Raw genomic sequence first — 13,554 nt, forward strand, 5'->3', positions numbered from 1 at the left:
TTTATTTTATGATCATCCTTTTAATATTATGCTCACAATAGAACCTAAAGTTTACAGTAGTGGTTGTTCCAATCCCATGGCTCTCCGATTAGAATGACTTTGATTTCTCTAAAAAATGTTTTATAGAAAGTTGGATACTGCAGCATGTATCTGTATTTCCAGCCTTGGAGAGGTGGAGACAAAAAGGTCCCTGGGACTTACTGGCCAGCCAGTCTAGTCAATCTAGTCAATGGGTTGAATCCCCAACTTTCTGTTTGTTGGCTCAGTGGCCATGGGCATATTATCTTCACATGTAAAACTATACATGAAGAGATTTTGATCTAACATATAAGGGGAGTTAGCTTTGATTTTGCAATGTTTATTATTAAGGCAAAAATCATAGTGCCTACTTTTGGCTTTCCCCCAGTAAATGTTGTGTGTGCAGTGGAGGGCCAGATGGCAGTGGTGGGAGTTGGCAAATGGTGGGGGATGTGAGGAAGATGTGTTCTGAGTGCAGCTCAGAGCTTTGGGGTGTTTTCTCCCCCCCCCCCCCACTGGGGGGAGGCACTTGTTCCTTTTCTCAGGTAAGGAAAAGCAAGATGGAGCTGCCACTGCCATTCTTCCTTTTCTGTGCTTGTCCTTTCCTCCTGTTCCATGTCTTCACACCCCATGCTCCCTTCTTGCCCTCCCCCTTTTCGTGACCACCCTCATCGTGGCCCTTTTCCTCCTCTCTAATTTTAAATTATTAGCTTTTTCCAGGTCCAGCTAGTATCTGGAGCAATTCACAAGGGTGCACGAGGATCCCACAGGCACTGTGTCTCCTCAAGCCACATGGCTCGGCTTCAGTCTTTCCCCAAGGGCGTTTTGCCCACAGTTTCATGTTGGAGTCCTTGCTTTTCTTCGGGTTAGTGATTAAGTGCCTGTAGGCTACTTGTGGGTAGAGTTGTGTTTAAGACCAAGGCCACCCTCAGGTTTCCACTACTTCCTATCCCGAGACCCTTTGTTACCCATTCTGCTACTGCTCAACTCCCTGGAGCCACGATTTCTCAATACTTAAAGGCCTTATGTTCCTCCAAATGCTCTCTTAGATTTCTCTTTTTTATTTGTCTTAGCTTTCAAGTAAAGTATTCTACTGTGGTAGTTTGGCAATGCAGTCCCTATTCTCCACTCAGTGAACGGAAGTGAACACTACACTCTTGTCTGTGCACCTGAGCTTTGAGCGTTGCGTACATGTGGTTCGCTGGGATGGACTTCTCTCTCTCCTTCCCAACAGTACAAGGCACTGGGAGAACAGAACAGTGACAAGTGCCTTTCTTTGTCTGTGACTTTGCTGCTCAGAGCTGATGAATATTTAGAACCATATTGTTAGAACATTTCTAACTTCTAGGTTGTTTTGCTTCTTCTCTGCCATGGTCTTTTAAAGTAAATACTAAACCAGTTTGGTGCTCATTGATGCTCTGTGTAATTGACTGGGCCCATCTTACATGGCAGACTGTAGGGCCCAGCCTGTGTTCACCTTTGATGGGTCTGAGCATGCACTTGTCATAATAGAATAAATATATGCTGGGATTCACCTCTGATCTTTGCATCTTTGTATTACAGACTTATGAAACCTGAAATTTCATTGCCTAGTCCAGTCTTCTTGGTTTGTCCTGGCCCTTCTTCATTAGTTCAGAGCAGTGTCCAAAAGTCTATGCTAATATAACATAGTAAAGATTCACTTTCTAAACATCCTTGAGTCCCCTACTGTTCTCTCTTAGGATCGTCTGGGCCTCTCCTATAGCCTTTGTGGGAAAAACTGCCCTCTCCCCCCAGAGCACCAGTCTCTCAGGAGATGCCACCCTCATCTTCCCTGAAGAGTGAGCACAAGGACAAGAAGGTTTCTTACTTGCTTCAGATGACATCCATTCTCCTTTCATTAATTATGCCCGTGTGCATGCACGTCTAGCCATGTATGTACCATGGCTTTTACCTACTTAGCCATCTCACTGCCTGAGCTGTTGTCTGTTTTCACCATAGGCTAATCTGTGAATTAGGGTCATCATGGGCTATTCAGTGCATTGTTGGCTTTTAGAAAATAGCAAAGGGAGTGAGGAAGTCAACCAGGGAATGCCAATTGTTTTCTTCAAATTTGAAATAAAGAAGTTTTTTTTCTGTGTTATAAATTGACTAGAAGGTAGATTCTAGTATTCTTCCTTCCCTGATGGTATAATTTTGAGGATTTTAAGGGTTTTTCTTTAATTAAAAAAACATGATCAAAAGGGACTTAGGGAGGAAAAGGTTAATTACATCTTGAAGCTTTTAGTCCATCATCCAGGGAAGTCAGGGTTGGAACTCAGAGCAGGACCTGGAGGCAGGAAATACTGCAGGGGCCATGGGGAAGTTCTGTCTACTGGCTTGCTCTTTATGGCGTGCTCAGACTGCTCTCGTGTAGCACCCAGGACCACCACTAGCTCAAAGGTTTTACTGCTCACAGTGACCTCCTTCATCAATCATCAATCAAGAAAATGCCCCACAGGCTTTCCCACAAGCCAGTCTGGTGGGGGCATTCTCTCAGTTAGATTTCCTCTTCCAATATGACTCTAGCTGGAGTTGATGTAAAACTAGCCAGCATGGATTGTAGCTTAAAAACCACTTCCTCCATGCATTTAACTCGCTGTCTGTTTTTATAGCAGAGCAGTGAGCTGTAAAGACAGAAAAGAGAACTGAGACAGAGGTTCCCCTGTACAGAAGGCTTAAACCCATGGGGCTCCAGAGTCCTTACCACATGGTTTCATCTAGCAGTTTTAATTTACTGATAAATACAAGGATTCCTAAACAAATACATTGAAGGGCAAATTACTCTGTGATAGATCCATGTGGTTAGTTTGTTAAAAGTATTCTTACAGTAAGGCATACACACTAAGTAATCCATATCCACTGGATTCTATTTGGCTTCTGGGCTCAGTAAGGGGCAGGCCAGATTGCTCAGTGGTTAGCAGCAGTTGCTACTTTTTCTGAGTATCTAGGTTCAATTCCCAACATCCACACCTAGAGAAGCCAGGGCCTTCTTCTGACTCCGTGGGCAATAGGCATGCACACAGTATACTTTCATACATGCAGGCAAAACACTCATAAAATACAAATAAACACATTTTTTAGAAGATTGTACATCATTAAGATACAGATATGTTCATGAGGAAGGCTGTTCATTGGCTCTCTGGTGCATTTCCTGTGGAGGCAGGTTTTGATGAATGCTGAAGTCCTTTGACTATTCCCAGAGGTTGGAGGGAAGGATGATTTAAGATTGGACCCATCTTCCTGTGTTTCCTGTTCCTCAGACTCAGGATCTGGTGGTATAAATAAGGGCTTGGAGAAGGATGACTTGTCCTTGCAGCTCTCTCTGGCTCCGAGCTCTTGGCCTACTTGTTCATTATGGGCTTTGCATAACTTGTTGAATGGATTTCTTTATGTCCCCAGACCTGGCCCGTGTGATACGAATCCCTAGTAGCTGCCCTCTCTGTCTGGGTTGACGTATTCCTCTTACCTCATGCTGCCTGGCCAGCTGACCAGTTACATTTGTCACGAGGAAGCCTCATTTGGTGGAGTCATCCAAAAAATGTTGTTAAGCCTACTACAGCTCTCATTAGATTTAAAATGAGACCTCCAGAAGCCTGGCCTGCTTGTTCACATCCCAGTTTGACATGGTTGTCACACCCTCTGTCGCTATATCTAGGCTGCAGCTGGCTGCTCTATAGAGTCCTTTGCTAATGAGGCCAAGGTTGTGGGTTTGATCCCTGCCCCCTGACTATACAAGCCATCTGTCTTCACAAATGCATGTCACTGGATCTGAGGCAAAGAGTATGTTCAGAGGGAGAAGCTAGGCTTTGCTCTGGAAAACCCAAGTATCCTTTGGTGCCAGGAAGCATGTGGCTTTCATTCCAAATCTGTGCATCTACTTCTCATGGTCAGAATTTTCAGAATAGATGATACCAGAGTTTACAGACATGAAGGAAAAGTGAGGTTCTCAAGCTGGGAGCTAAGGGCTATTGACCTTCAGAGATACATCGTACGTTTTTGAGTTTCTGTCATTATAAATGTTGACACTGTCCACAGCAGTGTATCTTGCTATGTGAGAATCTGCTTTAGCTGTTCCCCAGTAGTCACAAAAATTAACAGGAAAGAGATTTCCGAGCGAAGGCTCCTGCTCACTCTTTTCTTTCCTGAAGGTCTCCGGGCTCACTAACGATCAGCTAGTGCCCTGCCCGCCCTGAGGCTGTTGAGACCAGGAGATGTGGGTACAAAAAAAGGGGCCTTTGCTCTCAGGGTGTCAGTTTGTCTGGTGAGCTAACATGCGGCAGGTGCTGATGAGGCATGTTTGCAGCTGTTGTGGGAGCCCCCCCACCCCCGAAGCAACACCGGCCCCTTCAAGAGGAAGCTAGCAAACTTCCAAGGGAAACCTTGGCTTTGGTCTTGAAAAAATGGCTAAAAGTCCTTGGACTCTGGAGACCAAAAGAAACATGTAGAGGCACAAGTCAGAAGGGTTTTCCTAACTGCCTGGATGTTTTCCCTCCTCCAAACTTTGACATTTCCATTTTTCATACAGCTCTCTGAAACTTGTTAGCTTTAGACTCATGCCAGGTGTGTGCCTTGGTGCAGGGGAAAAGCCTGCTTGGCCCCCGTGCTACACAGAGCATTGCCCAGGGTTTTAAGAGGGTATGTTATTCCACTGTCTGCAGGCCGAAGCTTAGTGAGTAGAAGGGGCAAAGGGACAGGTAGAAAGCACATCTTCCATGGATTTGGTCATTTGGTTACTGGTGGTTAGTTAAACAAATCCTAGCTGGTTGCTGTTTGAGGAACTTAGGACATAGTAGTAAGCCAAACAGATCTGTGTCATGGAAACACTTCTGTTTTTATAGTGTGTGAAGCCACCCAAGCACCACAGAGCAGGGATGGCAGCCCTGTTCACGAGAGCGTCCTCAGGGCCCTGCTGGAATCTGGTAGGAAACTGCCCAGTGCTTGGGGAAACAGCCTGCTGCGGACACAGCTCAGTGCCTGTCAGTGAAGAAAGAAACTGGAAAAAGCCAAACTGCTTCTTTGCTCAAGAGATCTATTGTGTTGACTCGTCCCATAATTGATTTTTGCTTAGAAATTCTCGACCAGAGAGAAATTGAAATTGAGTTTATTCTGGAAGGGCTCCCTTTTCCTTATTACCCACGGGGTTCACATTGAGTGTGAAAACTCCTATTTGCATCCAACTTTGAGTTTTTATGAAAACTGAATTTAAACTACTGTCCTGAGCCAAACTTGGAAGTCAGTGGATAATTTAGAAATCCATGGTGGAGCTGTAGAGATACTATAGCGAGTAAGAGCATCAGCTGCTCTTGCAGAGGACCTGGGTTGTTCAGTTCTCAAGACTCACATTAAAGCTTACTGTTCCAGGGCATCTGACACCTTCTGACCTCTGTGGGCCACTACATGCATGGGGTACACTTACATACATGCAGGCAAAACACTCACATAAAATACAAATAGATAAATAATAACTATGCATAGTGAAGGAAATAAGTTTCCTTTCTATTCATCTCTCCGGGAAGCGAAAGGGTAAATTAAAAACAAACATGTTGAATTTCACATTGAATTGGGCCATCATAATTTGAAATGTCCTCAAGTCCTCTAGTCTCCCAACCTTGGTTTTCTGTTATGAGCTGATGTTAGAGCTCTGGCCCTTTCCAGAATCTACCTTCCTCTTGTTTGATAGCACACAGGAGAGAATATTAGAAAATATAACTGTTCAGAGTTGAAAAACAAAATTTGTGCCTTTGTAAGCTTATGCTAACAATGTGAATTTGGAGCTCAGCGTTGGAAAAAGCTGCAGCACCACAGAGGGAACTGGAGCCTGTCACAAGGATAGAGGTTCAAGAGGGAGATCTTAATATAAGAACCAAGAAATCAAGACTGCTGGGGAAAAACACCTAGACATCAACATAGAACATTCTGTGAAAGACTCCCTTAGCATAGATGATTTCAAGGAATTAACAAGTGGGATCGCCTAAGTTAAAAAGCTTCTTTATGGCAAAGGGGCAATCACCAAAGTGATGACAGGCTACAGAATGATAGCAAATGTCTATGCCAAATAAACATTTGACAGGGGACTAATAGCTAGAATGCACAAAGAACTGCAAAAAATTGCATGCACGCCAATTATCCAGTCAGTCAACAGGCTATTGAACTGAGTAGACAGTCTTTCTCTCTATCTATCTCTCTCCCTCCCCCCTCTTTCAAGACAAGGTTTCCCTGTGTAGCCTTGGCTGTCCTGGACTGGATTTGTAGACCAGGCTGGTCTTGAACTCACAGTGATAGTGATCCATTTGCTTCTGCCTCCGTGAGGGCTGGGATTAAAGGAGTGCACCGCCAACCTGGCTAACTTAAAATTTAATTGAAGATAAAAAGAGGAAGGAGCAGCTGCTGCAGAGCAGGTGCCTTCCTAGTTGTGCTGACAACCATGGGGCCAAGCACTGACGCTACAAAGTCAAGCCAGTAGAGAGCCCTGGAAGGGTGAGATTCGAGAGAGTGAAATAAAGGCAGACAGGAAAGGGAGGAGAGAAGAAATGGAAGTAGGTGAAGGGTAGCGAGACTGCTCCCATTATGAAAATTGGTGGGTTTGACCAAACGCTGCCTATTGGGCCGGGCAAGCAGTGGTGCTGAGAGCAGAAGGGTATTGCCTGCCAGCTGGCTGATGACGCAGCTGGTCCTGAAGACTGCCGGCCCTTTCCTCCCCGGTCTTAGCTGAGTTATAGGAGGTGCTCCAGCTTGAGGGAAACACACCCAGCACAGAAAGCTTGAGGAAGCAAAGTGCAGGAGGCTGCCTGTGTTCTGACAGCCTACTAGAGTATGAGCTGCTTGATACAACATAAGCATTACCATAATGAATTCTGACATCATTGCACCGTCTCAGTCAAGGGTGTTGAGATGAATAAATGGCCTCATGTCGGGGGTCTGTGGAAACCCTAAAAACCAGGGAAATTCCTCGACCCTCCGGTTTTCAGTTTAGAGTGGAAACTTTAAACAACAGTTTGTTCTAGATGTTTAATGGATTTCAGCATTTTAGGAACAAACTAATAGTTTACAGATATGAAAGCAATCTTGTGGATTTTGTTCATTTTCCTCATACTGGATTTGGGGTACTTGTGGCAATTTCTAATATATAATTGTGCCACCCCTTCCTTGCTGTCCTTCTAGGGTGCCACAGCCTCAGGCCTGCTACATCTGTAGTTTTTGTTTATGAGCAGAATTCTTCTGAGTTGAGGAGAGGATTCAATTCTGAATCCTGCACACAGTCCAGGAACAAGCTGGGAAAAGCTGGAGACAGTTTGCACTTATTTCAAAGGCATTTTTGGGAGCCAATGTCAGGCTCAGCCTCCTCCTGCTGTGGAGATTTTTGCATTCGTCCAGCAGAGGGCCTCCTTCCCGCATGGGAAAAACCACAGCCACCCAGAAAGGAGAGTTGGGTTTCTCTAGCCATATCAGGTAGCTGAAGGCATATCCATCAAGCACAGGGCTTCTTCCCCTGGTTTAATGGATTTGCTTTCCAGTTTGAACTAGTACCTAAGGAGCATCATTAGCTGTCATCACCAGAACATAGGGTTTATGCTATTTGTGTGTGTAAAGTAATTTGCATATCAGTGGCACCAAATACACATCTGGGCTCTTGGATTTCTTTCCTCTCGAGTCTCTTCTGCTTTACAGAGCTTATGTTTCTTTTGTCCTATGTGGTAACAGAGCATGGGAAAGCTCCCAACCTGCTCCCTCCCCAGGCTTTGAGTTTGAGCAAGCCCATTCGCTTCTGTGTAAGCTAGACTGTATTGGATCATTTCTGGCTAGAAAATTCTGTGCTTCTATAACTATAAATAGTTCATTCTGCAAAAAGGACATGGGTGATGCCCCAAATGGCCAGGTTCTATTTGTAGCCTCCCCAGCTATAATAGTTAGCTTCAATGTGCTTATTCAAGGTCTAATCCCCACAATGGCAAAGCAGGGCTATGAGGGTCTAGCAGCATCTCACCAGTGACATTGCCTCAGGCATGCCCGTATTCCATCAGTTCAGATGCCCTTTATGTACACAGAGGGCATTTAATCGGTGATTTGGAAATAAAATTAGCTACCCAGCCACTCCCATTCCTTTCCAGCTGTGACTGTTTCCTCCTGTTACTCCAGAGCACCGAGCTTCAGCCCAGAGCAGTGTGCACAGTTGCCGTGGACATGGATCCATACAAATGAGTGAAGGGGCAGTCAGAGGAGATTGCATGTTCCAGGGCCTGTTCTCTAATTTTTCTTCATGTCTCCAATGGATTTTCTTAGTGCTGCTTAGAGTCCTGAGTGCAGGCGGTGGCGGCGGCTTCTTCTTCTTCTTCTTCTTCTTCTTCTTCTTCTTCTTCTTCTTCTTCTTCTTCTTCTTCTTCTTCTTTCTTCTTCCTTCTTCCTTCTTCCTTCTTCCTTCTTCTTCGCTGCCACAAAGCTTCTGACCTGATAGCTTTTCATCTGTGTGGGTGAGAGGGCTGAGGGAGTGTTACATACTGGGCCAGTCAGCCATTATCTTAACAATCTTGTGAATGAGAGCTCCAGGAAGCCACATAGGTATAAGATATGAATCAGTCACCCTGTGACTGGTGCATGCATCTTACAGAAGCCACATTTTTTTCTCTCACACCTTTGCATGACTTAAAATGCCACCCAAACAAGAGCCAGATACCTGGAGCATCTGTCACAGCCTGCTGAGGCTGGCTGACAGTCTTGCACCTGCTAACCCGTTCTATGGCGTTTTGGAAAGATGAGATGTGTTCTAATGAGCCTGTTATAAATATCACCTAGTTATGTCATAGATGGTGGCAGTGCTCAATGTAAAGGAAATGGCTGGGAGGTGTTCCCAATCAAAGAGGCCAGACCCAGCATTCTGAGGGAACAAGTGGAGCCAGGATGCTCTAAAAGATGATTTGTCCCCAGTGAAATATGTTGCTAGACTTGTCTCTATGGAGCACATAGGATGATGAATGGATCTGTGTTCTGAGCAAACACAGGAAGGCCAGGCACTGGTCAGTTCACAGTGGCCCTCAGAGAGGGGCTTTGGCCCTTTGCTTCTTTTTGTCAGTTCTAGACTGGAGTTCATGTGATGGACTTACTGGGCAGTGATTTCTGTTCTGAAAGGTAAGAAGTGCTTAAGTGAGGCCGTCCCTCCTTTTTCTTTTCTGTTTATCCTCCTTATAGATTTTCAGCAAGAAGTCTTCTGCACATTGCATGTAGTGCCTTGCTCATGTCCTTACCTGCCCAGTGTTGTCATCTCCCTTTTTAATGACAGCACAGACGCCAAAACTCCTGTGAGTTTGAAAATAGATTCTTTATTCTTTGCCTCAGAACTGAATTTTAGGTTTTTGACTCCTTGAGAAATTTTGATTTGGTCTAAAACACACACACACACACACACACACACACACACACACACACACAACCATCAGTCTTGGGTCAGTTGCTCAAAGACAGGTATGTGTAGAATAATTGTTTGCTTGAATTCTAGCCAACAGCTTTTATATGGACAAAATGTATTGAAATCTGTATATAAGATACTTAATATTATTACATGCCAGATGGAAACCTTCTCAAATTCTGTGTGCACACAGGAACTTGACAAGAGGAGTCGGGAGATTTAGGGAGCTTCTCCGAGCAGTGGAGACGAGAACAACACAGAACCTGCGAATGGTAAGTGGGACTGACCCGAGACTGCAGGCACCTGGCTTCTGTGGATGTATGTGTCACGTGTCCACGTGATTCTGTATAAGAGTGCATTTCTGTGTTCCAGCATATTTAACATTTAATTTCAGAACATTGTAATACTTCTCAACGAAACTGCAAACACGTTAGTAGTTTGTTCCCATTCTTTCATTCCTCTAGCTTTTGGCAATCACTGATTTCATTTCTATTCCTATGGATTTGCCTATTTTGAACATTTCACATAGAATTATATAGTATAGTCTTTTGGACTGGCCTCCTTCATGTAGCATCAGTATCGTTAAGGTTCTTCTTCCATGTTGCCTCAGTGTTTTCCTTTCATTGCCAAACAATACTCTGTTTTATGAGTCTGCCACACTCTTTTCTCCCAGTCTTTTTCAGTTGATGGGTATTGGGTTGCTGTGACTGTGCTTGTGTGAGGACCTCTGTGTTCAGGGTTTTGAGTAGACACATGCCTTTGTTCTTCCTCTGTTCTTAGGAGTAGTGCTACATGAAAACTCTGGTTTGAACAGTTTGAGGAGATTCTGTTTCCCAAAGCAGCTACCCGTTTTCCATTCCCACCAGAAGTTCTGAGGATTCTGCTTTCTCCACAACCTGACTAGCACTTGTTATCTTTTTGTTTATAGCCACCTTAGTGAGTGCCTAGTGAGTCCATGGTGGGACATTCTGGCTGTCTGGATAAGGACATGCCCACAAAACTTGAAAGAGAAGTACAAAAGAGAGTCTATCATCAACCCGTGAAGGCTTAGTGCTCAGTGTACTAGTAAATGTCCTATTTATACAGCATAGTCACAATTAATACAGCAACCCTCTATAAATCTGCAGTTTCCTTTATCTTTTATTACTCATGTCCGTCCTTGATTGTTGTTGGGAATGTTCATTTGGATAAGGCTAAGAGATTCATAGCGTGGGAAATGCAGAGAGAGCTTCATTTGGGCATCTCCAAGGTTCTAAGATGTAGAGATATGATTTATGGGGCAAGGCAGCTAAACAGAATGTTTTTCTAGAATATGTTGTTGAACTAGTAAGTAACTTTATACATACACACAGACACAGACACATTTCTCATCAAGACCTTACTGATAAGGTCTTGATATTTATATTTTATATTGTTTTTTTTTATAGATTTAAAATTTTATATTTGTCTGAATATGTTTTATATATAATATTTTTATTTTATAATTTTTTTATTTATAAATTTAGTTATAGTAAAAATCCAAAAAATTTATTTATAGTATATTTTATATATTCAGACAAAGCATTTTGATTTTTAGGGGCCTTTATGGCACAAGAGCTTGCCATTATATACATGAAAACTTTTGCCAGATATCTTTTCTCTCAAATTCACTTATTCTCTGAATCCCATAAGGCTTTTTAGCTGATCACTTTGAATTGCTTTAGACACACAGTGATAAGGGCAGTGTTCCAAAATGGGGCATTTCTGTTGACCCTCATGGATGGATGGATAGATAGACAGACAGACAGAGAAATAAATAGGTAGATAATCTTCCATTGTTTTCTTGAGGTGAGCAGGCAAGAGCCTTTTCAAGTCTATTTGGTAGCTGGAATTGCCCTTGGACATTTCAGCCACGAGCTGGTGTTGTTAACATGAGGGTAGACATTTCCCACTTTATGTCATTCTGAATCAAAGTGTGCCTTTGCTCTCTGCTGTGGGGATCTTCAAGCGACTTGAACTGCATGAGAATTGTCTGAGGAGCTGTGATTTTGGTTTTAGTCAAGTGCTTTGGCAATGATCTACATCCCTAACTGTATTGAGGAATGCTGAACAGATACATGTGCTCACCTACAAGCTCCAAAATTTCAGTGGAGTATGTCTGCAGCAGGACCAAGGAATCTACTTTATTAACTACAGGATTTTTTTTTTTTTTACCTTAGGTAATATTTGCAATTGTATGCTGTATTTGTGAGATGGTAAAGTTGTTTTGTGAACTTGATTTGATATGAAAGCATAGCAGAAAGTGATCTAAAACTATATTCATAGCATTCCATTTCTAGACTTTACCAAAGAATTTAAACAAAATTTCAAACACAAACTCTTGAACATGAATGCTCATAAAAGCACTATTTCTAACAGCCAAAAGCCAGAAACAAGCTGAATGAATGGACAAAATGGGTCATGTCTGTCTTGTTCAACAGTAAAACAGGAGGAACCTAATAAACAGACAACAACAGCATAGCTGAATCTTGAAAAGATGGCACTACATGAAGGAAGTTGATCACAGAAGACCCACATAGTAGGCATTTCTGTGAGATCTTCTAAACAGTCAAATCCATAAAGATAGAAAACACATTAGTTGTTCTCAGGGTTTGAGAGGGGAGAAAGTGAGAAGCTACAGCTTAAAAGGTATAGGATTTCATTTTGGGGTGACGAAAATGTCCTGGAACTAGATAGTGGTGAGGATTGCACAACCTTGTGAATGTACTAAATGCCATTGGATTGTACCCTTAAAACAGTCTCATAGTGGATGGGGGCTGGGAGAAGAGAGACAGAGACACAGAGACAGAGGGGGATTCTTTATTCATTTTTCCGTTTTAACATTTATTTCACGGTCGTAGTGAATGTAGGGTGATTCTGACAGCTGAAGCGTTCAGCAGAGCCATTAGCTCACATGACGGCAGTGAGATGAAAGTGAAGCCATAATGGAGGTCCAGGGAAGCAGCTCAGGCAGTGTTCAGGTCTGGAAATTGTGTTCTTATGAGATCTTTACAGATGGTTCAGTTGGGGATGATCTGGATGCATTTAGTTCCACACTTTTACAGCCATTTAAAGGCAGTGGCTTCGACATGGGGATAATCAAGAAAATTTGCCTTTGCCCAGTGGTTCTCAGAAGCCACCAAGCTAATGATTTGGTTACATTGAAGTTTCCTTGGTGAGTTTTAGGAAGATTCATATGGATGAATCCTAAAGAAGTTCTCTTTTGAACACATTCATTTTAGAAGCTCATTCTCAGGGAGTATCAGCTGTATCTTTCAGAGAACACAGAACCTGCTGGGAAACCCCACTGCTTGAGGCTCTGGGTGATTGTGGATTGACTGTTCTGGGATACAGAGGTTCTGTTTGAAAACGGGGTATTGGGAGATGTGCACATGTGTGTACGCTTGTGTGTATCAGCATTCCTTTACCAACAAGACCCTTCTTGGTAGACATACTTCTTGCATATCGCTTGGAGTAATGTTCTAGGCACTGGCATTGCAGAGGACTCAGAAAAGCATTTTCACCTTTGCTGGCTAGAAGGAGAAGGTCTGTTTGTTTCTGGATTTTCACGGGGAGGTGTGAGATAGCCCCAGCTCTGTAGAAAGCCCTTTCACATCAGAAGCTGCAGCTCCCACTTTGCCTTCCCTGCTGCACAATGCTAGCTTCTGAGCTTCTCAGCCTCTCTAGGTCATGCATGGAAAGTAGGGCACCCCACCCACCAACTGCTGTGTCCTGTGTGCTGGCGTGTGACTAAGGCCACTGCTCCTTCTAGTGTCTGCAGTGTACGTATGGCCATGCTTAGGTTTTTGTTTTTGTTTTTTTTTACTTCAGAGGGTGTCATTGAAGTTGAGTCCTGGCTTTTCTCTGGATTTGAGCTATAGCAAGCAGCTGCTGCAGGGTGATGAAAACATCTGCAGTTCACCCAAGAGCTCTTAGAAAAGGCTTAGCTACGTGTTTAGTTATTTTGGGTCTAAAACCTATTTAATGTGTAATATAGACAGGGCAGAATTGGGAGTGCGTGAACCTTCTTAAAGAACTGTTCATGAGGCTGGAGAATGGTTCAGGGGTTAAGTGCAGGTACTGATCTTTTTTTTTTT

General features: G+C 43.4%; 1 protein-coding gene across 3 annotated transcripts in view; it reads left to right on the plus strand.

Annotated features, from left to right (window-relative positions):
* Positions 1–13,554, plus strand: part of Ttc7b (tetratricopeptide repeat domain 7B) — a 179,254-nt gene that overhangs the window by 49,823 nt on the left and 115,877 nt on the right. For all 3 annotated transcript variants that reach the window (XM_055592898.1, XM_055592896.1, XM_055592897.1), the window contains exon 5: positions 9,633–9,711. In XM_055592898.1, coding sequence (XP_055448873.1) covers positions 9,633–9,711 — 79 coding nt within the window. The remainder of the gene's footprint in view (positions 1–9,632; positions 9,712–13,554) is intronic.

Source organism: Psammomys obesus, unplaced genomic scaffold (assembly GCF_907164565.1).
Source record: "Psammomys obesus unplaced genomic scaffold, mPsaObe1.curated_primary_1811, whole genome shotgun sequence".
NCBI lineage: Eukaryota > Metazoa > Chordata > Mammalia > Rodentia > Muridae > Psammomys > Psammomys obesus.